This window comes from Fundulus heteroclitus, chromosome 14, assembly GCF_011125445.2.
Source record: "Fundulus heteroclitus isolate FHET01 chromosome 14, MU-UCD_Fhet_4.1, whole genome shotgun sequence".
In the NCBI taxonomy this organism is placed as follows: domain Eukaryota; kingdom Metazoa; phylum Chordata; class Actinopteri; order Cyprinodontiformes; family Fundulidae; genus Fundulus; species Fundulus heteroclitus.
The window spans coordinates 24,974,526-25,002,337 of record NC_046374.1 but is presented as its reverse complement, the minus strand read 5'-3'; the positions used below and the strand labels follow the sequence as shown (position 1 = coordinate 25,002,337).

Genomic DNA, 27,812 nt, shown 5'->3' with positions numbered 1-27,812 from the left:
GCAACACCCTGTGGCCTCCCTCGAGAACCCTCCGTAGAGTAGGCCAAATCAGCGAGAGGGGTGGAAAGGCATACAGGAGAACCTGTGGCCATGGATGAGCCAGCGCATCCTGGCCCAGTGCGCCCCCGACCCCTGTCAGGGAATACCATAGGGGGCACTGGGTTGACTCCTCTGTGGCAAACAGATCTACCTCTGCCTGGCCAAAGAGGTTCCAGATCTTGCGCACTACGTCGCGGTGAAGAGACCACTCTCCCGGAGCAGGTGCCTGGCGGGATAGAGAGTCTGCAACCTGGTTCTGCCGCCCTGGTAGATATGCTGCGCGCAGGGTGGACAGACGGGGAAACGCCCATTCCAGGAGATCCCTGGACACCTCCAGGAGACGTGCTGACCTGGTGCCTCCCTGGTGGTTGATATGGTAAACAACAGAGGTGTTGTCCGTTCGAACCAACACATGCCGTCCTTCTAGGTGGGGCAGAAGGCACCTGAGGGCCATGTGCACAGCCCGCAGCTCCAGCACGTTTATGTGCTCGGTGCGCTCCCTTGGTCCCCAGAGACCCCGAACCGTTCTGTGTTGCCACACGGCGCCCCAGCCCTTGGGGCTGGCATCCGTGGTGACCACTTCCCTTCGAGACACCACTAACCCCATTGGAACGCCACAGGACAAAAAGGGTCCTGTCCTGCCAATGAGCTAGGGCACGGAGGCACAGCCTCGTCACCATGAGCCTGTGACGTCTGTGCAGCCTGGCATCTAGGTGAAAGCTGTTGAGCCACCGCTGCAAAGGGCGCAGAAGGAGCAAACCCAAGGGCACGACACGAGTGACCGATGTCAGTTTGCCCAGCATTCGCAGGAAGACGCTGTAAGGAAACTGCCTGCCCAGCCTGAATCGACCGACAAACTGGAGTATGTCGTACACCCTGTGAACAGACGGACGGGCCTTCATGGTAGTGGAGTCCAGATGCATCCCAAGAAAGGTGGTTGTCTGAGATGGAACCAGACAACTCTTTGCAAGGTTGACTTTGAGGCCCAACCGTGACACCTGGAGAAGAAGCCGGGACGTATCCCGAGAGGCAGCTACCTGAGTGGGAGCACAGAGAAGCCAGTCGTCCAGGTATGGCAGAATCCTGACTCCGGAGGCCTGCAGAGGAGAGAGGGCCGCTTTCACGCAACGAGTAAACACCCTCGGGGAAAGGGAGAGCCCGAATGGGAGCACCCGGAATTGCCAATGGCGACCCTGATAAGCAAACCTGAGAAAGCGGCGATGTTCTGCCGCAATAGGTACATGGAAGTAGGCATCTGTCAGATCTACTGACGTAAACCAATCCCCTGCCACGACAGTCTGAAGGACCTCTGCTGTGGTGAGCATGTGGAATGGAAGGACTTTCATGTACTGATTGAGTCCCCTTAAATCTAGAACGGGGCGAAAACCGCCAGTCTTCTTTGCCACGAGGAAGTACGTGGAATAGTAGCCTCTGGGTTGCCGCAGAGGATCCACAGCCTCGATTGCTCCCTTGGCTAGGAGGGCGGAAAGCTCCTGGTCTAGTGCCAAGGATTTCACCGGGTCGGTGATAATGGTCATTTTGACCCGGCGTGAGAGAGGGGGCCGCCGTCGGAACTGGAGTCTGTAGCCATGGGTTAGGGTGGCAACCACCCATGGATCCACAGAGTGAGCAGCCCAGAAACGTAGCTGCTGATGGGAAAAATGTCCGACGGCTGGCCCGGTGGCGTCGTCTTCTATCCCCTCGGCCTCTGGGAGCCCTGGGGGGAGGACGTCCAGGATCTGAGGCCCGGGTCGGTCTAGCTGGGCGGCCGACTGGCCTACGAAAGTCCCTGCTGGGTCTCTGCCGCAGATCACGGGGATAGGAACCACCAGATCCATCACCAGTCTGAGGCCGTGGCCGAACGCTGGGGGTAGTAGCAGGGCGCCCTGAACGCTGAGGAAAGGGGGGTACGCTCCTGCGAAGGCCAGAAAGCTGCTGGCTGGTCTGACGCGCCTGAATAGTCCGCTCCAGTGCCTCCAGGGCAGCTGACCCAAACAACTCCCCTGGCACGACCGGGACACCCCTGAGGGTCCTACGGCAAGCCTCCGTGAGAGGAGACTGTGCAAGCCAGACCTGTCTACGAGCTTGGACAAGGAATGACATGACTCGACCGAGCTCTCTGGTCATTAGTGCAAAGGCCTGCAACGCTGCATCACTAAAGCCAACCGCTGCAGCTGCACCACCAGCGTCCTGAACGGATGTAGAGAGGGCAAACATGAGGTGCGCCAGGGAGTTGCCAAGACGTCCCGCACGCGCTCCTGCATTGTATGCCTTACACAAGAGGTCATCTGTAACCCGGCATTGAGTCCGTGGGCACCTGACCTCAGGACGCAGGGCCTCATCTGGTGACACAATCAGTGAAGCAACAGCTGGTTCAACTGCTGGCATACGGTCCAGGCCGGCTTTCACCGACTCGTGCATGGCAGCCAACACCCGACCGTCTGAGGAGAGCCGTGATAACGCTCTCGGGTCCCGCCAGCAAGCGTGCAACTCCTTAAGGTACTCCTCTGATGGAGGTACAGAAAATGGAGTAGGGGCCCGTCCGCGTCTGAAAAAGGCACTCCCGGAGTCGGACACCTCTCCTTGCGGGAGTTCTAGCTGCAGCTGCTTCAGGGCCATGGACATGACATCCCGCATGGAACTGTCACTGGCCTCCCCAACTGCACTCCGGGATGAAAACGACCCATTGTCAGAGGCTTGAGAGGACCCTGCCTCCTCCTCATCTCTGAAATGAGAAGCAGAGGCAGCCAGAGATATGACGTCCTCCTCCGCAACTAGTTCAGGCATGGGTGGGGAGGAGAGCCCAGCCACTGGAAGAGAGGTATCAGACCGATGTGTCTGCAGCAAGGACTTCATCTCTGCCAACTCCGCTGACAACTGTTCCACCCTTGTGGCCAGGCCCTGGTCAAGTTTGGCCCGTCTCCTCCTCCGAGGGGGTGCTGAGACCGCAGACCCACCACGGCGCTTAGAACGCCTGGGGGGATCCACCTGTCCAGAGGGCGGAAGGTCAGAACCCTCCTTGGGGCACAACTGTGCCAACCGGGCCACCCTCACTGCATGTGGCATAAAACTGCAATTCATGCAGGGGTTCTCGGACAACGCCTCCACAAGGTGCTCATGTCCAAGGCAGGTAGGGCACAGGTCGTGGCCATCCTCTGCCTGGAGGGCAGCCCCACAATCCCTGCAGCTATGGAAGCCATCCATGTCTAAGGTCGCAAGGCTCAACCCAATTAAATGAAAATGCGCTAAAATCGGGAGAGGGGGCGCGAACGCAGCCGTCACCAGTTATGGCAGAGCCAAGAAATAGGCTGCAAACACAAGGAGGCTGATATTGGGAGAGGGGGCGAACACGCTACCGTCACCAGGTATAAAACCAATAAATCAAAGGCGCTAACAACGTTAGCCGTACTTCGCACTTGAGTAAATCAACTTATTAGTCACACTGGGAGAGGGGGCGGACACGCTGCCGTCACCAGGTATAAACTGGTAAACCGAAATGGGCTAACAACATTAGCCGTACACAACTTCGGTAAATGATGTTGGTCGCACTGGGAGAGGGAGCGAACACGCTACCGTCACCGGTATAAACTGATAAACCAAAGAACTAACAACGTTAGTCGTCTTTAGACCTCGGTAAATTAACTTATTAGTCACACTGGGAGAGGGGGCGAACACGCTGCCGTCATCAGGTATAAACTGGTAAACCGAAATGGGCTAACAACATTAGCCGTACACAATCAACAGCCCCAGCTGTAGGTAACAGGGTAACGAAAAGCCGTGAGCTGGGAGAGGGGGCGCGAACGCTACCGTCACCAACAAACAGCTTACTTACCTTCCAAAGAACTTCCACAATCAACCCGTTGCAGCCCTGGGAGGGCGGAAGAAAAACCGCAACTCCGCGCGATGGGGCGTCACACAACGGGGAAGTTAGCGAACTGCTTGCGAGAAGAAAAAAGGAACAGAGCCAAGGATGACAGCAGGCTATATAGCCTCCGAGTGGTCATCCGGCGTCACAGGTGTGACTCTGTTGGTATAATTACTCGAACTGCGCATGCCCGAAGGGAACATTCAGTGCTTTCAGCACCGCCTCTGCCGGTCAGGAGGGATGAAATAGAACAGTCTTGTCCCAGACTCTGCATTTTCAGTTATCATCTAAATTAGGCAAATAATGGAGACCCTAAATGATAAAGACATGATATCCCATCTAGTTTCTCCACATGCTTCTAGTCTTTGTTCAGAGCTAAACTAGGTTTGAACCATCCAACAGCCTGGACACCATCAGGAACAGATTTGTTTTACCCTTGCAGCTTTCAGCGTGTGATAAATTGAACCCACAGATCCTTGACGACACTCTTCCAGGTACAATAAGAACCAGCTTAGCCGGATCTACCCCAAAGGAACGAGGGTGGACAGCTCCAACTACATGCCTCAGATCTTCTGGAACGCCGGTTGCCAGATGGTGGCGCTGAACTTTCAGACTCTCGGTGAGAACTGTTGATGTAATTGTTCATATTTACGTGTAGACCCAGTAGCATTGGAACATCGTCGCTCCACACAGGTCCATTTTAATTCCTCCAAGCGTTTTACCACTATAAACACCCTCTAAGGACGACTCAACTTCAGAGTTTCGCTAAACCATTTATTCTAAATATGGCAAAGAAATAATCACAAGTTTACTCTTAAAACAAAAACGAGAAAGTGGATATTCAAATATTTCTGTCCATATCAATGGTCAGAACAGTGATTAATACGTTCAAAACAACTGGAAGTGTGACAACCAAGGTTGTAGGTGGATCCACAGCTATCCTGCCACTACAACCAATGATTGGGGGGGGGGGGGGGGGGGGTACAAGGGAGGTTAAAGAACAACTTTATTATTAGCGATAGCCACCAGAGTGGTATCCTGGGGTAGGTTCTGCTCAGCTCTACACTTTTTTGCAGTGAACACAATACATAAGATGAGTATGTGTAATATGTCCACTGTTGGGTTTAGTGGAGTATTTGTGATGCTATGGACCTGTTTTATTTACAAAGGCCCTGGAAACCATGTTAGAGTATCACATCATTTGCCCCAAATAAACCCTGAAATGTTACACCAAGCGTACAATCAAATGCACCCGTCTTACCTGCTTCGATGCGTTGAGTTCCATTTAGTGTTTGTATATAAAAACTGCAGGCTGCAGGCAAAATATGGGACAGAGAGTGTCAAACACGAGACGCTCAAATCTGGCTCAAAATACGGGATGTCCAAGCTAAAACGGGACAGTTATCAACCTTAGCCATAGAGAAGTCTTTGTGGATGTGTGGTGAGAGCCAGGACAGTGACGTAAAACACGGACGAAATGCAACATACCCGTCCCGATTGCAGATGCTTTGAAAACTATTTGATGCATATCTCATTTAATACCACTTTTGAAAGTGGTACAAATTGGATTTATTTTTTTTGGGGGGGGACGAAAAGATCGGAATTGGGCTGTTGTCACTGCCATGAAAAAAGATTAATGGGTCGCATTTGGCAAAAAAAAATTGGATTTGGATCAGATTTGCCTGCTGTATGAATTTAGCCTTAAAGACAACAGCCTTGCGGTTGTTTTGGCTACTTTCTCTGCTATAATTTTGCCATATCTATGGCCCTTAAACAACAAAAAACAGGGTGCAAAATTAACTGTAAATCCGACAGTTCTGGTGGTTACGAAATGGCAGTTCGGCTTAAATCCTTACATTTAAAGTGAAGGCCAAGGCGTTGGAGTCAACTTTAAAGCAAGAGGAGATGCAAACGCTAAAATCTGCTCATCTTAAAGTACTTCTTGAATCTGAGATCGACCAACTTGGAAATACATGCATTAGTGACCATATTTTAAAAAAATTTGGCATTAAGATCGTGATTGCACCGATAAAAGTTTTTTTAAGGACTTATAATTGTCCCTCGGCGACCGCTAGGCTGAAAATCCACAATTTGGGTCACGTGGTACGATAACGTAGTTTGTAGGTGTAGCCCAGGCTACGCTACAGAGAGTACAATGGAGTACACCACAACAAGTTCAAAATGATTTTAACACGAAAGACAGCGCGAGCGTCTGTTACGACTCGGGTAAGTCTGACAAAAACATTTTAGGAGAATAAACGAAATGGTTTGCTAATGTATAATTGGAATCGGTGCTCATAATCGCGGTTCTGGCTGACGGTTTGGATGTAAACACGGAAACAACTCGTTGAAGCTCGATTGCCTGGCATCGTTTATGACGGCTGAAATCCGCCAAAACAGCACAGATTTTCACAGGGGAACTGAATTTCGCACAACACCGGGACTTTTTGAGTTCGGAAATGTGTGTAAGGAGACATTATCCTTGTTGGTATTTGACCAACGATAAGCCACACACTTTTTAGCCATGTTTAATCCGTCTATTTGTCTTTGAGAAAGCGAGTTTGAAACCAGGAAGTATCTTGTTACCATGTCAACAGATCAACGCTTGCTTACGAATTACGTCATCGGTCACCCAACATTTTTTTATGAGCCTTGAGCTAAAAAGCCTTAAAAATCCACTTTTTCATCAAATTTTGTATATTTTTTTTTCCTCTGGTCTTAATAATATGTGAACTTTCTAACATTTAGCAACTTGTATGATCTCAGAATCAAGAAGTACTTTAACAACTGCAAAAACTCTGTGTATGAATATTGCTGCGCAGCACAAACGCACTCAGAGCAGTAACTCAGCACTCACCTTGAGGAAAACTGTTGTTGCAGCTTTTTCAGATTACTAAAGTTTGCCTCTGAAAACTGTGTAAGTTCTTCTTTCACCTCAAACGGACCATCATTAATTGACGTTAGGAAGAGCTGCCCTTTCTTTGAGTTCATTATGTAAAAACAGCTTTGCTCAGTTCACAGTATCAAAAACGAGCGAACGCCACTCATAGTCGTTTACACTCAACACTTGAGTTCATGCAATCTGTGTTGTAAATAGTCCATCCATGCGTAACGCCATAACTGTGCAAAAAGTCCTGACAGATCTGTCTTTCTTTATGCTTCAACCTTTCAAGATTTTGCAAAACCAGATTAATTTATTAAAGCATTCCTTTTTTCTCTGCTGAAATAATGGACTCTGTCTTATCTTTTTTTTTCTAAATTTCTCTTTGTGCACTGCAAAAACAGACCTTAAAATAAGTAAAATGTGCTTAAAATTTGGGTTTTTGTCCTTGATTTGAGCAGATAAATTATATTATCTGCCATTGGAATGAGTATTTTGACCCCTAAAATAAGATAAATAGACATCCTGCACTTGAAATAAGACGATGGAGATGAGTTGTTCCTATTTTATGTGCAAAAATATTTTTCCATTTGCAGATCATCTTATCTACCTGCTCAAATCAAGGACAGATACACTAATTTTAAGACAATTTTACTAATTTTTAATTCCGTTTTTGCAGTGTGAAGTTGAGCAGTTGGAGAGGAATACATTTTAAGGTCTATTACTTGTCTTTACTAGCTGTGCCAAAAAAACAAGAAAAAGCTGTGTTATAAAAGCTTTTATGTCAGCCTTTGCAAAAACTAACCTTCTGCGCATTTTTAAAAATCTTTTTTTGTTTGTATTTAGACCTGGCTATGCAGTTGAACATGGGTGTATTTGAATATAACGGTCACTGTGGCTACCTGCTGAAGCCAGAGTTCATGAGGAGGGCAGACAAACACTTTGACCCCTTTACGGAAAGCATAGTGGACGGGATTGTTGCCAATACCGTCACGATCAAGGTACATTCAAAGTTGTTGTTGCTTTTTAATTGTCAGATTAAAGCAGCAGGTGTCAGCCTGCAATAACTGTCGGTAACTTCACCTCCACCAGGTGATTTCGGGTCAGTTCCTGACGGATAAAAAGGTGGGTGTATACGTGGAGATAGACATGTTTGGACTTCCAACCGATACAAAGAGGAAGTTCAGAACCAGGACCTCCAATGGGAACTCCCTGGACCCGACGTGGCACGATGATGAAATTGCTGATTTCTATCACGTCAGTCACGCACACGCTTATTAAATCTGGTTCTCTCATTTTACCTTCTGTCTCACATTATTTTGTTAAACGTGTTGGTTCCAACATTTTCCAGGTGGTTCTCCCTACACTGGCCTCTTTGAGGATAGCTGCTTTTGAGGAAAATGGCAAGTTTATTGGACACCGAATTCTCCCCGTTTCAGCCATCAGACCTGGTGAGCTTACTGAGATCTATGTGAACTGAAGGCGAAGTCATAAAAATAAAATAGAATATGTCATTAATCTTTTTTTTAACCTGTCATTAATGGATATCTATCTTTTTCTGTGTCTTTCCTTTAGGCTACCACTACATCAACCTGAAGAATGAGCTTAACCAGCCACTTTTCATGCCCTCCCTGCTAGTTTATGTTGAAGCTAAGGATTACGTTCCTAATGAACACCAAGGTAAATGTAGCAAATTTACACTACTAGGAACAGACACACACACACATATATATATATATATATATCTCAATCATTCAAAAGAAATCATGTCACAAAAAAAGAAATAAGCAAAAATGCACATTTCTTTGATTCGAAGTTCAACTTTGTGTTCATTATTATTAAGTTATTTCAGTTAAAAAAATTTATGGTAAGTGTTTAGCATAATTTAGCTGTTGCTTATGTATATTATAATAATATATGGATTTATACAGTTTTAATAGCTTGTTTTCATAGAGCTGCCCGCTTGTTTCTCTCACAAGATTCTGGAAACACTAATTGTCTGCCACCACGATAGGATAGAGGACAGCTTTTTGACAAAATATTGGGAGCTCTCTCTTTATTGGTTGGCAACCCAAGATACCACTGTGCACCAAACCCTAGTTTTAGCTTCATTTTTACTCCTTTTACTATTATTTTTTTTAAATTATGGTTTACTAGATTATTTCTTTGACAAGTTAGCTACAATATTCACACAACAACATTTTTCTGTCTGTTTTTTATGTATTTGGTGTGTCTTTATTGCACTTCTTGGGATAAATAAATGGGTTGATATATCTTTGAAATCCATTAATTGATTCTGTTTTTCAAAGATAAACTCCTGCGACCTGTTTTTGGCAGTTTAGAGCCAGCACTTGGTTAGCTTAGCTTAGCAACTAGCTCGCCTTTCATGCTATCTTATTTGTTGTAGTACTATTTAAGTTCCTTATTGTCTAAAGACAAACATTTGCCTTTTGTACAGCTTAATTAAGCTTAGAAGAAAACAAATTTCTTCAGGTAGCAGTTTGTGACAAACTGGAAGCCTGTAAACATAGTTAAGCATAGTAAATAATCAATGAACATTTCTGGTATGAGGAAAGCAAAACACATTCTGGACCACAGATTACTCCATATTCTCTGATTCTGCCATATTTACAGTATCATGCAGGGGCTACTTACAAATGTACAAAAAAAAATCACTATTCATACTGCAGAAAAGAGCCATAAGAATAATTCATAGTTCTGCTTCTGGAGATCACACAAAACAGACGTGGTTATTTTCCAAGCAGCAAAGAATAGTGTATAAAGCAATACACAATTTAGTTCCTGAAAATATTTTGAAAACTGTTTTTGAACAAGTTGGGGGCTATGATTTGAAGGGGAGTTTAACCTTAAACATCATTGGGCAGATACAACTTTAAAAGCTTTTTCTTTTTGTTTTTTATCTCTGTGAAGTGAAACTGTGGAACAGATTGGGTATATTGCTCAAGTAAAGCCCCAGCATGGCACAGTTTAAAGATCTTTACAAACAAATGATTTTCAGAATGCATTGGAAGGAAGAAGGGCTTTAAAAATGGGTGTAACGTCTACATCCTATGAGAGATAAAACCGTGGTGGAGTTTTGGGCACGTTCTAAATATGTGTACGTAGTTGAATGGTTATTGGATTGCAAATCCAACACTTGTATAAAACCTACGTGCCACAATAGTTAATATGGATGGAGGGGTAGGTTCAAATGAGCTTTTTGGTTCTACCATTCCCCTTTTGGGCATCATGGGAAATATCTTGTCTGCTAATTGATGAACTCTGTTATGTGGGGCTCTCTAGTGGACTGAGAAAAAGCTCTACTCTCATAAAGCTAAGCTAACTATGTGCCTTTGGTGTGTGTTTCTTCAGAATATGCTGATGCTCTGACCAACCCCATTAAACACATCAGTAAATTATGCAAGAGAGAGCTACAGCTTGCTGCTCTCCTTGAGGATATGAATCAGGTGAGTCACAAAGACGTTTTTTTACTTTGTCGAGGAGTTAGCTCGCACATGTGGGGTGTGAAGATCTTCCCTGTTTGATTCTTTATTTTTGTCTGTTTTAATGAACAAAATTTGGACAGGAGATCAAAGCGGAAGGCACTCCGCAGGACGTGGCCTCTCCTATTCAGCCGGTTCCCGACAGTGTTTTTGACGAGTGTCCTGAGGAGTCAAAAATATCAGGTAGGAGCATCCAAAATGTCCCTTCTCCTAGCCAACCCTCTAGTGTTGTCCTTAATTGACGGTTCGTTAGATGCAGGGGCGCCTCCAGAAGCCTTTCATAGGGGGGGCAGATGGGGCCACTTAAACTCTTGGGGTGGCACTGAAACTAAAAGCCATAATTTGAGGATTTTATTCTACTGTTGTAGTAAACCTGCCTGTAGAAAACTATCAGAAAGAATTAAGTAAACGCCTACTAACATATTTTGGTTTATTCTTTGATTGTTAATATTACTAATGATCTTATATGCATTGACCAATTACAGTACATTTTGAGTAGAACAACAATTACTTTTTGTGTAACTATATTAGGTATAAGGTGTACATTTTTTATTTATTTAAAAACAAAACAACTAATGGGGGGAAAGTAGATACTGACAGATGCAAATAAAAGCATGATACAAGGTCAAGAAGAGCGGCTGCCTTGCTGGCTGTGCATACAATTTACTCTGGCCAGTGGGGTGGCCAGGACATGGCATGGGGGGGCCATGGCCACCCCTGGCCACCCCCTGGTGGCACCACTGGTTAGATGTAATTGCTTTCAGACTCTCTGACAACTGAAAACTGCTTGAACCTTTTCTATGGAGGGGCTTCCTTCCCACTTTCTGGTGCAGTGCAGCAGGATTTGTTGATGCCGCCCTAGCCACTGGTCATAATGTCTTAAGAAAACCGCAGAGAAGAGCTGCAATGTGGGCTAAGCTGATGTCTGTGCCGCGCGTTGCAAGATCCTTTTCCACACTTGGATCACATTACAGCCACAAACGTGGAGGAATCTTGTGTTTTTCTTTTTGTTTTTTGTTTTTTGATGTGACAGACCAACTCAAAGTGCTAAAAATGATGCATGGTTTTAAAACATTTGCTGAAAGAAAGCTAATGTGTAAAGAGACCCACTAGATGTCCTGTTGGTAGCGTCCTGTAAGAAATGCAAAGGAAACAACACGCGTCATCCTGTGGGCAAGCTTTTCGTTTGCAGACACGGGCAACCTGCGTCACTGTGGATGGGAAGAAGGACGGAACCAGATACCGAACGTTTTTTTGGAAGTAAACCCCGACGGCAGCACCTTCCGGCAGGACACTAACCCTTAAACATGAAGCCAGCGTGTCAGCACGGCTCTGTCACACAAAATCCAAACAAATCGCTTTGACGTTTATGTTTGTACCGTGATAAAACGTGGAAAAGCTCAAAGGCTGTTTTAAGAGGCATCACGCTGTGTGGCAGCATCATTTGTTCACGCTCTTTCATGTCCTCCCATAACGTCGGGCCAAATGATCATTGAAGATATTTTATTGTACAAAAAAAAATGTTCTTTTGAATTTGTCTTCAGGCCAACTGAAGCACAAATTTGTGTATGATCATTTGTCCATCATTTGTTGAGCTGTGAGCATTTTCTGTGCTTTTTTTTTTCCTCCCATGCCTCCAGGTGTAGTACAACCTGCTAAGGATTGTAAGGAGGATCTGGTGTCCACGGTGCTCTCAGGTAAGGTCCTCGCCAGGCGCTCATTTCCACCCCGACATGAATAAAGTCATCCTGTCCGTCACATTAAGCTGCCATTGCTAAAAGGTTTGTCGGGGTTGATGTAGGCTGGATCTAATGGGATGTTTTATCTTCTAGAACCGCCGTGTCTATCTCTGGATGACCTGAAGACGCACAAGAGTTACACGAAAGTGAAGAAGAGACAGTCGAAGGAGCTCGGTGAGCTGCAGAAGAAAAACCAGAAGAAGGTAAAAGAAAATTGGAAAAATGTGAAAAATCTTGGTGCGGGTGGAAACTTCTAAAAGAATCACTAGTTTTATTTTTGCTTTTTTTTTTTTCCTTCTTGTGTCCTCATCAGATTCAGTCTGAAACTCAGAAGAAGCGCAGCATGATTGATAAGACCTTCAAACGTAGCATCAAGAAAAGGTGAGTATAGATCAAGGGTCTGCAACCTTCACAATCCAAAGAGTTTTATTTAGCCGTGAGTCCAGCTAAATAAAACTCTTTTAGAGCCGCTAATGTTCCATCACCTTTTGGAGAAATGACAACGTATCTTCTTAGTTTATTATTTACAAATATCTTCCTCGGGAAATGTGTTGCCATTTTTTTAAAGAACCACTTTTTTTATTTCTATTTTTAGATTGGAAAATAAAGAAAATCATAAAATCTTTGCAAAAAGGTTGGATCCACTTTCCACTATCGGCTATAGGGGTTTATCTGTGGAAAGTGATGTTTAAACAATCAAAATTAAATAACACGCCGTTTCCAACCAAACGGCAATAAAAACGGTCCACTCCGGTGTGGAAACTCAATGCAATTGTTCCATTAGAAAAAGTAAAACTTCTGTTACATCTATATTAGAATACCACTACATGGTTAGTCATCATTTTTAGGAAAGTGTCTATGCCAGAGTCCCGTAGCTAAGCTGGTTGTTCCTCTGTGCTCCAGTGACTCCCAGGACGGGCCGCCGCGGGACGTGGAGAAGGAGACGCACCAGCTCCGGGAGCAGCAGCTGCGTGAAGTCCTGGCGCTGCGGCAAGCGCTGTATGAGCTGGAAGCCAAGATGCGAGAGGAGCATTTCCTGGAGGTAACTACCCGGGCTGGGAGATATGGATTAAAAAATAAATCTCAGATTTTATCATACTAAATCCGATTAATCGATTTTTTCCTACTTTTTGTTTATTAAAAAGAAATTAAAGAAATTATTTTAAAACCTTGCTTTTATGTCAAGCATTTCGTCAGGGAGTTGACCTGAATTCAAAGTGCAACTAAAAACAAGCTGTGAAACATGCTTGTAAAACAAGATGGCAGCCGTGCCATTATAAACAATGAAAATATAACATTTGCTGCTAGTGGTATTACACATTGAGCTAAGAACAGGCTTCACTGCACTTGTGAACTTCAAACTAAGTTAAAAAAAAGTAAATAAGTAAATGAAGTACCTCGTATTATGGTAAAATAAAGTTTCCACTTAACAATATTTTGACAATAATTTTGCCTAAACATATATCCAGCATCACAAGCTGTTCTCTTCATGGAAACCCAATGAGTGTATTGGCAAAATAAAATCCAGATTTTCCAAAAATGAAATCTTAAAGAATTGTAAATTCGAATTAATCGATTAAATCGATTTATCGCCCAGCCCTAGTAACTACTAAAAGCTCAATATGCCGACTGCTCTAAGAGGGCCAGGCGCCTCAGCAAGCGCTCATTTCGTACCAAATTTAATAACAGTTTCCACTTTCTAGAGATTGTTTGTGTTTAGGGCTGTCACGATAATCAATAAATCAATTAATCCCAGGATACATTTTAATCCCAGGATGAATTAAACTAATCTTGATATTTTGTGTATGCAAATTATCCCCTTGTGCTTCCCTTTCCTCTCTGAGGTTTCTGTGTTTACTCAACCCTCCCTTCTCGTTTCCTCACTGTAGGAGGAGTTAAATCTTGTCAGGTAGGCAGATGCTCATAGTTTAGCATGATAGCCTCGGTCTACCCTGAACTCCGCTGTAAATACACACAGCTTAAAATCAACATGTGTCAAGTTTATAATTTGCCGTGGGAGGGACTTGCGGAGTTGTCCTGTTTTTCAGGGGTCAGGTTAAGCCCATTTATTCCTGTTGAAATTAAATTTAAATTCTTTAATTGGCCAAGACGTTTTGAAAAAGGTCTTATTAAAGAGGCTCTGGATTCTGTGGATTTTACCCCACACTCTGTGATTTTAGTTTCCCAAATGAAAATAAAAACTGAATCTCCACGTGCTGAACAGACATGGTGGCTCAAAGCTGCAGTTATCCCCATTTCTCGTGCGCCTAGTTCTGACACTTTTTCCTTCCACTCAGTTTTCAATAAACATGCTTGAATACAGCCTCGTTAACGTAGGGCAGGGGTGTCAAACTCATTTCTATATAGGGCCACTTTGGCGTCATGAAGTCATTAAAAGGGCCGGTTGCACGTGTATAGTCGATACTTTTTATAATTTCATTCCAGTTCACATAGAAGTATAAAAAATGCACAGTAACATAAAAGTAGCAAACTTAGGCCCAGTTTATACAGTTTATCTGCAAAGAAAGTTGATATTGGGGTGAGTTACACTAACAGGAGGCACAGTTTTAGCCACTTTATACACTTTAAAAGGATATATGCCTCTACTTTCTGACATGATATGCCTTTTTTTTTTTTGGCTCTTGAGGGCCGGATAATTTATCTTGACGGGGCGGACTGACGTAGGGTGTCAGTGGTTGTCTGCTGAATCTCTCTCATGCCAGCAGTCTTTCCCCTAATTGGATAGGCCAACATGACATTTCTTTAATAAAGATTATTATTTAATATTGAAATTTTTTGACAGAGCTGATTTTGGGTTTTCAGAAATAAATGCTTGAACCACGCTTCTGAAAAACCTGCCGCTGTCTTTTCAGGAAATGAGGAAGCTGAAGTCTTTGGCGAGTGAAATTTACCAGATTCATGAGAAGAAGCTCAAAGAAACCTGCGAGAGGTGAGAGCAACCAGTTATACTTACAACAACAGTCAACACTACAGTTGTTTTTATTTTATTGCTGCTTTTTTTTGTGTGTGTGGGGGGGAGTCTTTTATTTAGAAAGTTAAAGTTTAACTGTGTCTGCAGGGAGAAGAAGGAGATCCAGAAGATCCTGGAAAGGAAGCGCATAAACAGCATAGTTGAAGCCAAGGGCAGAGACAAGGCGGAAGTGTAAAAATAGCATTTTTATCTCCATTTATCATTGTATCTGAGTTAAACCTTCAAGTGGTTATTGTATTTTTTCAACTGAGTCCCTGTTACCTTTCACTGCTCTCTCTACATCTCTTCCTTGTGCTCAATCCGTCTCTCTACAGGGACCAAAACGAGATCAACAGGAAACACATTCAGGAGTCGGTCGACGCTCTCCGCCGGGTACGTAGCACCGCCTCATACAAAGTTTCACACGACTTCATTTACAGCACAGTTTTTCTCTTTTCTGCTTCATCTGGACCGCGTTTTCTACAGAGCAGCTGCTTTTATTGCTTTGATTGGCTTTCCTTTGTGAGTTGATGCTAAAATCTGGCTTTTTTTCTCTGCTCACCAGCTGGAGAGGGCCCAGGAGGCGAGACAAGAAAAGTACACCATGAAGTATCAGGAGCTGGTGCAACAGTTGGAGACGACACAATACTGTGTGAGCTCTTAATGTGTTACAACAAACACAACACAAGAACACGTTATTAAGAATAAAAACATTCATCCAAGCAGGGTTTCTCAACCCTGGTACTCAGGAGGGGTCCTCAGTCTTAAAACGTCTGGGATATGATTTCACTGTTTTTGTGGTCAGGATAAGAACGGAAACAAACAAACAGAAGAAGTCCTGTCCTGGAACATTTAGACGTGTCCCTTCTCCAACACACCTGAACCACACGGTGGGATTCCCAGTCATTTCGGCTGTTTAACAGCATGTTTGTTTGATTCAGGTGTGTTGGAGAAAGGCTCGCGTCTACAAAGAGGGTGGTAGCCCTCCAGGACCGAGCCTGGGCACCAAACGGCACGATGAACAACCGGGAAGTCGCTTCATTTTCTGCTGGATTTAAAACCATGTCCAAGAAACCTGCGAACACATTTTTGTTTCTCTTTTATGCGCTCACTTTAAAGCACGCTAAATTGACATTGAAACACCGATGAGACCTGAAACAAAATCAGGGAAAAGGCCTGATAAGTGCATTCCTAGAAAACAGAAGATCAGATATTTAAGTCAACAAGTTCAAAATGTAACAAAAAAACGTATAAAGTCAAGTGGTGAGAGGAGGGGGGTGGTTAAATACCGTATCAACTTTATTTATGAAGCACTTTATACACCGACAGGACCAAAGTGCTGTACACAATCATAAAACCACAATGCAATTATAAAACAGAAAGGATCGAATATAAAATACATATTAATATACAGACACATTAAAACAAAATGAAACCTCTCAGATTGTGCCAAAAGCCAGAGAAAAAAGATGAGTCTTAAGAAAACAGTGAGTGAAGAGGCCTGTCATTAGCCTCGTGAGACCATCCTGATCTCGCGAGCTTTCAAGGTTTCACTCTCAGATCAGTCTGGCTACTCTCCGTTAAAGAAAATTTGGAGCCGTTCACCAAACGAACGTCCAATCAGCGTTGGCTTTGAGGCGGGTTGAGGTGTGACGCAACGAGAAGCGCGACAGTTCAGTCTAAAGAACATGGCGGCTTCAGCCGATGAAACTAGCGTTAGCGTGGCTATCGAGCAAGTTTTATCGGAATTACAGAGTATTTCTTTGCTGAGCTAACGAGCCTTTACCTGCAGCAGCAAGAGTAGCTTGGCTTGTGGTTGTTTTCGTCGTCGCTCTGTTAGTACGTCATATGCTTCGTTGATCTGATTGGTTTATTTGGCCCGTCTCTCACCAACATAGGCCAATCAGCTAACCAGTATTTTCGCCCCTTCCCAAAATTACTTCAATGGAAGGTTTCCAGATGGATATGCGGATATCTGGCGGAGTCAGGTTAGCCTGTCTTTTGCTCAAAGGAAGAAAAAGCACGGTCCCCTCTGAGATTTGTCTTTGGCATCCTCAGAAGCAAAATACTTTCACAAGATACCGTATCTGTCATAGCTAGGGGATAAACTGGTTTTTGGATCAACCAGCCTTGAGCTGACGCTTCCCTTGAGGTCAAGATTCTGGACAAGACAGCTTCATGGTTCTGTTGGAAGTAGTGTATCGATCAGAAAAAAACCCGATGTTTTGGTGGTTGAGGAGAAATTAGCTCTCCTCGTTCTCCTGAGTGACATTACTTCTTGACCCCACGCCAACCTTGGTTTGTTTGTCCTCTGTGTCCTTTGAACAGCTCCTGTCCCGCCTGGATGAGGAGCTCGACGCGGAGCGCCGTCGGCTGCCAGAGGAGATCTGTCAGCAGTTTGATGTGGACCCAAAGGAAGTCTCCGGTAGCAAATCCCTGTTCTCGTTGCAGTCCAATCACAGCACCCGCCGCTCCGCCCCGCCCTCCAACTGCTCCACGCCCAATTCCCAGTCCAGTCCCTTCTGGAGAACCCCGAACAAGAGCATGGACAGTAGCCTGGCCTCGCTGGCCGATTCAACGTCGTCCTCCACCACTCCGGACCGGTCCGTGGCAGAACTGTATTATAGCTAGACTTCTAAGTTTTACAGAGGAAAAAAAAAAACAATGAGGGGTCTGTAGGGGGCCATATGTGGTGTAGAAATGTTAATGGAGTATCTACTAATTTTATTCTTTTTCTCATTCACTGTTTTTTGTCTACAGAGCTGTATTTTTCATTTTACCATTTTTGACAAATTTTGTTGTTAACATCTTAATCAAATGTTTCTTTTTGCCAATTTTTTTTTTTTTTAAATGCTCTTCTTGATTTAAATGAGTTTCATCTTTTCCATCGTGGTTGCAGCCAGTCAGATTTGCAGCTTTATGGTGACCCAGGGAAGCGTAAACCTTTTGTTTTAATCATCTTTAACCTCTTTTTTTTAACTTTTTTTTTTTTAAGATGTTCTGAACAGCTTTAAACTGTGTCGAGCAACAGCTGGTAAACAGCTGCTGGCATCCGACAGATATGACCACCATTAATGGATATTTTTTAGATCCTTTACGTGTAAAAAAAAAGAAATCAGCTTTGAAAAAGCAAATTCAAGGAATTTTTTTAAAGATTTTTATTTTTTTTTTTTAATTTTAAATTTGAACTGTAATTGCATGGGGTGACCACTAGATGGTGATGCAACCTTACCATTTTTTTTTCTTTTCAGTTTCTGGCTTTTAAATTTTTATTCAAAGCAGTCTGTAACTTCAGGTCTAAGGATGTCACCCTTTTTACACTTGTTCAAGTCTTAAAAATCTTCTTCGCCCCGCTCAGTCGACTCCCTGTTTAAAAACAGAAAAGCGCTCTTGCACGAACTCTGAGGACAAACTTCAGCTTTCCCAGAAACAGCTGATGTGGCGGGGTGTGGCCGTGCCGTTCAGATAATCCCCGCCTCAACAATCTGCTGCCGGGGAATAGTTCTTCTTCTTCGCTCTAAATGGAAATAGGTTCAATTTTGAATGTGTTTTTTTTTTTTTTTAAATCTCCTGTATGTGCCATTGCAGCCTGGGGGAGGACATTTGCTAAATTAGCAGGACTACTGTGGATTAAGGCCCTCCGGTGACTAAAAGCTGCACCATGACATCATAATGTAACTGAGATTCTGTATCAATCCTGTGGTTGTTGACGTTTAAGGCTGATTTTACTTTAAGCGTCCAGTTCCATAACCCCAATGTTTTACTTTGTGTCTAAGTGGACTTAAGTAGATTTAATTTCTCTTGGACATCCCTCTAATTAACTCGGAGTGTCAGAAACGGGTGGTGCACATCGGTAATGGTACGTTAGGTTTGCTTCTACCAAAGCTTCCAGGTTTTCTGTATTTAATTTGCTATTACTCCTGCTTTTTTTATTTTTTTATTTCCTATTTGTCCACTCTGACTGGGGAAATGATGGTACTATGTATAGATAATCTATGTATATGTGTAGCTGTACATGAGTTTTACTACTGACTACTAATGCTGGTGAGTGATTGAGGTTAAAAATGGGGTGAGGGAAAAACCAAAACGAGTCTAATTTTCTTATTTTATTTTATTTTTTACATATTTAGGGAATCCTCTTTGCTTTTATGAGCACTGGCTGCCTTTATTTCTTCTCACCCCTCTGAATTACATATCTGATTGAGCTGATTGTTTTGTGGTTTCTTCAAATAATAGAAGGTGGTGTCCATTCGGGGCTGCTGAGAAATGGGTTTCCATCGCCTCTGCAGGACGGGCGGCTCCAAAATGTCTACACACCACGGTTTCTAAAACGTCAGGTGTTTGAGGCTTAAAAATGCTGAGACCTTGATAAATCCTTTTCCTAACCACCTATATCCTGTCTAGTTTAACTAAAAACATCAAACAAATCTGTTACTGAGGAAAAAATATAAAACTAAAGCAGCAACAACCTGGGTGTAAAGTCTAATTATAACATTCAGTCTTTGTTGTTAGGAGTCCATCAGTATTCCACTTTCTGACTTGGTAAATATTGCCTCTGCCTCCAAAAGAACATCTGGAGACCACAGATTGTCTTTGCTCTGTACTTTCTAGGCTCTAGCGGAGATAGTGAAGTCAACTTTTTATGGATTTGGATGTTTGGACTTGATGCAAGGCAGATAATAATATCCATCTTCACCTTGTTGAAAGCTTTTGGTCCAAACTGACTGGTACTTGGAACAGCTCACAGTTTTCTCCGCCCTGAGACCAAAACAGCTCCAGCTGTAGTAATTTAACCCCACAGCATGCTGCAGCCACCACCCTGCTTCACTGTATTTGGTGATGTGCTGCGCTGTTTCTTTTTTGCTGAGCAAAACCTTCGAGTTTGTGGGCCTTAGGTTTTTAGTTCCTTCATACCGTAGTGCTTATTCCCGTAGGGATCTTGGGAGATTTTAACCAGACCTGGATGTCTTCTTTGGAGGAAAGTGATTCTTTCTGAGCAATACATGAGTTTATGTAGAATAAAACTGGTACTTGTTGGAAATTTCGGCTGCTCCTCTTACAGATTTGTTTGATTTTTAGTTGACCTATGCAGGTTAAATAAACATTTGGGAAGGAGTTATGATTTTCTCAAAATTTTAAGTCCATAACACTGGATGGTAAGGCATTTAAGACCTACTGTTTGAGCAGCACAACACTAACTTGCTCCTTTTTTCCGTCACCTGCAGGGGTCAGCACCTCCTTTTTAAATGAAACCTCTTGAGCTTTAAAGATGAGCAGATGATGATTGTCAGGTGCTCTGCACCAACACAGGGCACTCTACTCAGGAGTCAGACGCGTGACTCTTTAACGGTCAAAATCTTTACCAAAAACCTCAACACATTCCTCTCAGCCCGTACAGAAATGGCATTTAATTTTAAATTGGCATCCTTCTGTTCTTTGACTTGGACAGAGTTATCAGGTACTCGCTCGTGTCGCTGTGGTTGAAATGCACTTTTTGCCAATCTGTCCTGGATGTGTTTGTGAAACATGTTCCCATGATGTCAAAACTTCAATACAACCACCTTGCAATTACACTTACTTTTTTGCAAAGTATCTGAAGAAGTTTCTTTTCCCCCTGTTTGCACTTTGAACTTGGGATTTATTTGGTACTATTTTTATTCAGAATGCTGAGGAAAAAGCATCACATCATTTAAACCATTTAATTACTGACTTTTTTTTAAAATTTTTATCCTAAAGACGTGCGTGCATTAGTAAATGCCTTATAGCTGGTGTAGCTATAGCTGCATCAAGGGCAGTTGCAGACTGCATTGTGCTGTCCGCTAAGCTCACATACTTTCAAAAATAGACCAAAAACCCCAAAGGGGTAGAAAAACCTGCCGAATGAATCGCAATTATAGAAATCTATCACATAGTTCAAATAATTCTACATGGGAAATGCATTCTGCATTTTTGGTTCTAAATAGCATCCTACCGGTAACTGTCTTTATCCAGCAGACTTTTAAAGATTGTATCATGTAAAAGGGCACCGTAAAACATATCTTTATTAGATTAGCATAACACTACATTCTGAGACTTAGGGAGAAAAAAAATGTCTGTCAATAATTTCATTGTGAATTAATGTAAAATTACTTTAATTGCTGTTTGGTGTTCAGTAATCTCCTTGTTGGTGGATTAACATAACTTTGTTACAAACTGCATCATTTGGGCATTATATTATGTAGCATCAACAATATTGATGGTAGTGCCATCAGAATCACACCTTATCTTTACAGCCCAGGTTTTTTTGTCTCATGAAAATATTCCAACAGTAAAATCAGAAATGTATGTTTATATATTTTTCATGACATTCTCCTGGTTCCTCAGTATGAGTAGTTTAGATTACAGTGAGGCTACAGGATAACGTATATTTTAGGGTGATGTGGTTTACTGGTTTGCTTAGAAATTATTGATCCTGGGGTAAAACATTTTGTCACTCCAAAACTTGCATTACCTAAATTGAAGGCGGACTAAATTGAAGGCGGACTGCTTTACTGCAACAGTTCATGTTTTTGTTTCAAGACTGGACAGTATCAGCCCTGTGGGGTTTATGGCACAAAGAGTACCAACGACAGCTAGCTGGACTGGATTTGAATACTAAAATTAAGTAAAACGGCCTAGTATAAGAATGTACTTATTGTAATTTCTCAATTAACTGGTAAAATACACTTGTTTAATATTTTCTTTTTGCTGCAGTTACATTTGGGTTGGTATGAAATGTGCCACATATCACCTATATTCAAATGGATAAACTAAATTAACTCAGCTGCTAGCGCTACAAACAGGTGCTATATAGTGCTGGAAAATGTTTAATTTGTTTAACTTTTTCATAGGTCCCAATAACATTGTGATTGATGTAAAATGTGCCAAACATCATTGTCACACTTAATGTAGCACTTTCAGTTGGTTACATAAATGGCTGAAAACAGAAACTATTTCTACTTCTGGTGCTACTTAACAAGAGGCTAGTGCTAATTAGCACTAGCGCTACATTTTAGCCCTCATCTCTAGTGCCGGTTTGTGATGCTAAATTTAGTTATCAATAGGCTACAGCCAATTTTCACTTGAGTGCTACTGTACACCAAAAAAAAAAAAAACACTCAACAAAAACACTTCTCATTTGTTCCATACCATGCGCTTGAGCTAGTTAGCAGGCTAGTGCTAAGTGGCTCTTTCGCTACAAACGAGTCTTAATGATTAGTGCAAGCCTATTGCTACTGCCAGTTAGCAATAGGCTAAATCTTAACTAGTGATATCACAACAAACTAGCCCCTGTACACCATTTAACAGAGGTTTGTAATGAAAATGGTAGTTAGCCATAGGCTAGTGTTAATCAAAGCGATGCACAAACCAACTAAAGATTTTGAAAAATGTAGGGCCAGCATTACAAGTTAATCCTGATCCTAGTTCTGAAGTTTGTAAAATCCATGTTAATTACCAAAAGCACAAATTATGCACAACAGATAATTGCCAATGGCCTAATCCTACTTAAATCTAGCTCTACAAACTGGTGTCAGTCATTGCAGAATAACGCAGGTAAAATAAATACTGCCAAAATGCCAAATATTGCACACAGGCTACTGCAGGCAAACACATTTGTTAATTATTATTTTTTGCACTGTATTAGTTACTTGTATATGTGGCAGAGAACACACAGTTAAATCGTTTTATTTGATGTTAGCCAATTATAAAGAGAGCTAGTATAATGAAGCTAATTAATTTTTGCATTGGGATTATCATTGCAACAAAAGCACCTGGGGTTGTGAGATTTCGTGCCAAAGTAATTTTGTAATTTATGGTAAGGCCATTTTATTATGTCCTGAATCGGGGTCTAAAATAATTATAATAATTACCTCATATGAACTTAAATATTGTTTTGCTCAATTTATCACAAGTGTAAAGTGTGTGAGCCCCAGTCCGTGTACTGCTGCTATTAGATTGTTTATTTTCCATCACAGTGAAGCAGCTGGGTTGTTTCTTTGTAAAGCCCCAAAGTTTCATTTTTTCTGTCCTTTTTAAAACTGTAAACTACAATTTAAACATGTGCTCAAAATCATACATACAGCATTGTACTGTTGGATATTGAGGGTGCTCAGCATTAAGCAGAAGTCTTTCACTTTCTTCTTATTACACATTTGGTGACAGGGATCCCTCGGGCCAACCCTCAGGCCTCTGGCTGACATCTTTTCCCTCTGTTCTTCGTCTCTTAGCCTCGCTGTCACATTTCTTTGCCTGCAGTTTCACCCGGTAATGAGACCATATTTTACTCCTGGACTGGTTTAATTAATTAAGAGAAGCAGTAGACTGTGTTCACTTCAGCAAGTGGAAGATTGCATGCAAACTACACGAGACAAGATGTATATTCAGTTTCCTATAATGTACATGACAGTTATAAAGGGAATGTTAAACGTTGATCCGGATGTAATATTTTGTTGTCCCTTTCTAATTAAGATAAAGTATATGAGTGAAACTTCAGTAATAAACTTGTAACTTTATGAAAACAATTGGATGTTTTCTGTTTTTTTTGTACCTGGTAGTTGAAGGCATAAAATCATTAATTTCCCTGGCACTTGCACAGGTAAGTGGCATACAATCAAGAGTTTGCACATTTGTTACATTTTTACACAGCATTCAATGGAATGTCTGTTTATAATTTTGCTATAGAGCAAATGGCGCCTCTTCACTCACACTTTTTTACATAGTCAAGGTTTTTATGCATAGATTTAGGGGAAATATTCATGAGAAAGGAAAGAAAGGGAGGGCAAGGCAAGTCCAAGAGTTTTAAAGGAGATGTAATTATTATTAGAATTGAAACTCGTCAGGTTGTGTTGACTGTACGCTGCAGAGCTGTTAAAACTAATATTCGGCTCTTCAGACTGTCTGACAACACTCGGTCAGCTACTTAAATGTCAAACAACCTCCCAAAATGTAAAACACAAATTCCAGAAGAGAAAGAAACAATGTTTGGACATCTTATAAATATTCAGAATGACTAATGTTGTTGAGCTCATTATCTGCATTGAAGCTTTCCATCAGAAGGGGCATTTAAGTTTTTGGACCATTTAATTATTGCTAGTTAAGTTGTTTTTTTTTTTTGTTTTTTGTTATTTCATATTTTTTGGATATGTAAAATCCAAGTACTCCTGGATCAGTGATTCTGTGCTCTTGTTGTATCTCTGCTCTGTCTTCTCTAACCCCCAGTCAATCGTGGCAGATGGCAGCTCACACCAAGCCTGGTTCTGCTGGTGGTTTCTTCCCGTTAAAGGGGAGTTTTCCTCTCCACTGTCGCTACATGCATGCTCACTATGAGGGATTGCTGCAAAGTCAACAACACAACGCAAGTGACTGTCTACTGTCGCTACGTCCTCATCCAGGTGCCGTGAATCCTGTAAAGTCAATAATGATGCAATCTGCTGGGCTTTTTTTTTTTTTAAAGCAATTTCATTAATAAACCAAACTTGCCTGCATTGTTTGACAGCTAGGATCCATTTGTAATCTATGTATATTGACTATGATTCAACTGAATTGACTTAGTAAAATACCTTGAGGTATTTGTCATGATCTGAAGCTATGGGAATTAGTTGAAATAAGCATTGCCTTGCAGCAAGAAGGTTTTGGATATGAATCTGGGCGTGTGGTCTTTCTCCCAGTGCCTCTATGGGAGCACCAGCTTCCTCCCACAGCCCCAGAACCTGACGTTTAGGTTAATTGGTTTCTCTAATCTCTCCTTAGACATGAGTGTGTGTCTCTGTGTTTTTCTGTCTGTCACCCAATGACTGATGAAGATGGGCACCAGCCCCCCTGCAGCCCTGACAGGATAAGTGCGTATATGGACTGAAAAGTCCCAAATTAAAGACAATCATGCTGATTATGTATCTAAACTCCAGGTAATTAACAACAAAAAGGATTTAAATCTCTTATCCTGTGCTGTTGTTGGCTGGATTTATTTTACTTTAACCATTGCAAATGCTTCTTGTCAGGCCGAGATGACAGATAAAATCGCAGCATTTATGTTTCATTTCATATAGAGCGATAAAAGCCTCTTTTCAGCAGCTCTTTTGTTCGCTGTCATGCCTGAAAGCCGCCTTCTGCTTCTGCAGGCAGCAGCCGGTTTGTTTGGTGAATACTAATAAGAAGTTGTTTGTAAGACCACAAAGCCAATTAACCACATAAGAAGTGTCAAAAGCGTTTACGCATGAAGGCAAAAATTTGGGCCCACGAGAGACGAGGCTATCAGTGTAGCGAGTCACTTTCTGTCTGCTTTATCCCAGAGGATAAATTTGTTCCAGCATCACCTATCCTCCTGTTTCGGGTTTGTTCTTTCCTTCTGGTAAGCAATTAACCGCATTTCCTTCCACGTGTTTTATTTCGTCTCCCTCCACTCACACGCTTTAAATGCTCCAGCAGAGGATGCAGACTTGCCTCAAAGCCGAATCGCTGTGAGAATAACAGCTGCCGCTTTTGTTGCCGGGAGGCTGACGGAGAAGAACGGCAACAGGAGGATGCAGGAGCCTACAGCCCCAAAATGCACGCGTAAGCCTAAAACTTTGGCTCTTCTCTGCCTTTATTTGGATTCAGATTTTGAAAGTAAAAGGAAAAACAGAGGCCTGTGCTGCTGTGAAAGAGAATCAGTCTGACCTAGCTGTCCCCAGAGTGCCTGAGGGAAAAAAAAAAATCCGTAAACCACACGGTTGAGGTGTTTATTGGCCAACAGTGCAGCACGGTTGTTTGGCCGTTTAGGTCCCAGGTGTCGTTCAGCGTTTGCACATGTGAGTTTGCAAACTTCCAGCAACCTTCCTCTCTGGCGTGTGCCAAAAATATCCCGTCTCAGGTAGGGTCTGAAACGCTGTGCTGGATGCTCATCAGGTGGATGCTGCTTATCCCAGAGATGTGCCGAAACGCCTCAAACCTATAGCTGAAACCAGATATTTAAAAAGTTCCTTAACCTTTATCTTTCTCATCCCTTAATAGGCAAGGCAAGGCAAATTTATTTATATAGCACAATTCAGTACAGGGACAATGCAAAGTGCTTTACATGATTAAAATATAGCAAATTAAAACAGAATAAAAGCAAGTAGGAATAAAATGTAGATAGAAAATGGAACAAAAAAGTGGTAATTCAGTTAACTAGAACAGTTGAAGGCAGTCCTAAACAAATGTGTTTTTAATCTTGATTTAAAGGAACTCAGGCTTTCCGCATCTTTACAATTTTCTGGAAGTTTGTTCCAGATCAGTGGAGCACAGGAACTAAATGCTGCTTCTCCTTGTTTAGTTCTGGTTCTAGGTATGCAGAGTAGGCTGGAGCCAGAAGACCTGAGTGGTCTGGAGGGTTGATACACTGATAACAAGTCTGTGATGTATTTAGGTGCTAAGCCATTCAGGGATTCATAGACTAACAGAAGTATTTTAAAGTATATTCTCTGAGATACAGGGAGCCAGTGTAAGGACTTTAGAACTGGGGTGATGTGCTCTACTTTCTTAGTCTTAGTGAGGACGCAGGCAGCAGCGTTCTGGATCAGCTGCAGCTGTCTGATCCACTTTTTAGGCAGACCTGTGAAAACACCATTGCAGTAATCAATTCTACTAAAAATAAACGCATGGATTATTTTTTCCAGATCCTGCTGAGACATCAGTCCTTTAATCCTGGAAATGTTCTTCAGGTGATAGAAAGCCGACCTTGTAATTGTCTTTAGATGCTTTTGGAGGTTCAGGTATGAGTCCATCACTACACCCAGATTTCGGGCCTGATTGGTGGTTTTTAGCTGAAGCGACTGAAGCTGTGTGCTAACTTTTAATCTCTCCTCTATTGGTCCAAATGTTATTACTTCTGTTTTGTTTTTATTCAACTGAAGAAAATTTTGGCACATCCACGTATTGATTTCTAATACTAATACTAATCAGATGGAAGTTCACCTGCCTGGTGGGTCACCAGAATTAATAGTTTTTTGGTGATACATGATATTTCATACGTTTACAGTCACTAAGATTATTATGACAAACAATTTGGGAAAAACCCAAAATAGGATGTCACAGTTTTGTAAGCCTCTGTGCACATTAAACACATTTCTCAGGTGACTGACCTCATCAACAAGCAGATGACGCCAATAGTTGCCTGAAAGTTGAATTGACCCGGGGATAAACGCGTTATCCGAGGAAATGAGGCAGACATGCTTTTTTTAACATTTGCCAGTCAAGTTTTATTTCACTTTTAAGAAAAAAAAAACAAAAAACAAAACAAAAACATAAAAGTTTGGTCTTTGTAAACATCAATATAATTTTTCATATCTTGTCATTTTCAGCATTTAAAAATACTCTTTACTACAACATCTCCAACATCAACACTGTAGTCAGGATGAGCGTGATTCATGCATCGACACACCCATGGACGGAGAAATATTAATGAATCCACACATCCACACTCGCACAACTCCCCCCCAAAAACAGGATAACAGCAGGTTAATGATATGATTTTACTAAGCTACGTTCATGTCTACTCTGAGAGGCTTTTCTCTCACAAAAAACAAACAATAAAAAACAACACAGAACAAAATAAATGCAACAAAACAACAATAACGTCCTAAAATTAACTGAAAAAAAATTGAATTACCAAAAACTGATAAAAGCACTTTGTGACTCTTTAACATGACTGCATGAGTATAAAGTGACAAAAAATTAAAATACTTGGAAAGGATTGGCTGACAGAGAAAATATCCAGTAAAATCTAAAAATAGTTATGCTCGTTTTTTTTTTTTTGGACATCTTCAACCACAAAAATTTG

At 42.2% G+C, this 27,812-nt stretch overlaps 1 protein-coding gene across 3 annotated transcripts in view; it reads left to right on the top strand.

Annotated features, from left to right (window-relative positions):
* The window catches only part of plcb3 (phospholipase C, beta 3 (phosphatidylinositol-specific)), a 118,822-nt gene extending 95,287 nt beyond the window's left edge, over positions 1–23,535 (top strand). For all 3 annotated transcript variants that reach the window (XM_036146607.1, XM_036146608.1, XM_036146606.1), the window contains exons 19-34: positions 4,399–4,523; positions 7,632–7,786; positions 7,878–8,042; positions 8,137–8,236; positions 8,361–8,465; positions 10,158–10,252; positions 10,372–10,471; positions 11,929–11,985; positions 12,121–12,230; positions 12,341–12,408; positions 12,931–13,069; positions 14,901–14,977; positions 15,107–15,190; positions 15,334–15,391; positions 15,564–15,650; positions 17,327–23,535. In XM_036146607.1, coding sequence (XP_036002500.1) covers positions 4,399–4,523; positions 7,632–7,786; positions 7,878–8,042; positions 8,137–8,236; positions 8,361–8,465; positions 10,158–10,252; positions 10,372–10,471; positions 11,929–11,985; positions 12,121–12,230; positions 12,341–12,408; positions 12,931–13,069; positions 14,901–14,977; positions 15,107–15,190; positions 15,334–15,391; positions 15,564–15,650; positions 17,327–17,629 — 1,828 coding nt within the window. In that variant the 3' untranslated portion in view covers positions 17,630–23,535. The remainder of the gene's footprint in view (positions 1–4,398; positions 4,524–7,631; positions 7,787–7,877; positions 8,043–8,136; positions 8,237–8,360; positions 8,466–10,157; positions 10,253–10,371; positions 10,472–11,928; positions 11,986–12,120; positions 12,231–12,340; positions 12,409–12,930; positions 13,070–14,900; positions 14,978–15,106; positions 15,191–15,333; positions 15,392–15,563; positions 15,651–17,326) is intronic.
* Positions 23,536–27,812: the final 4,277 nt, after the last annotated feature.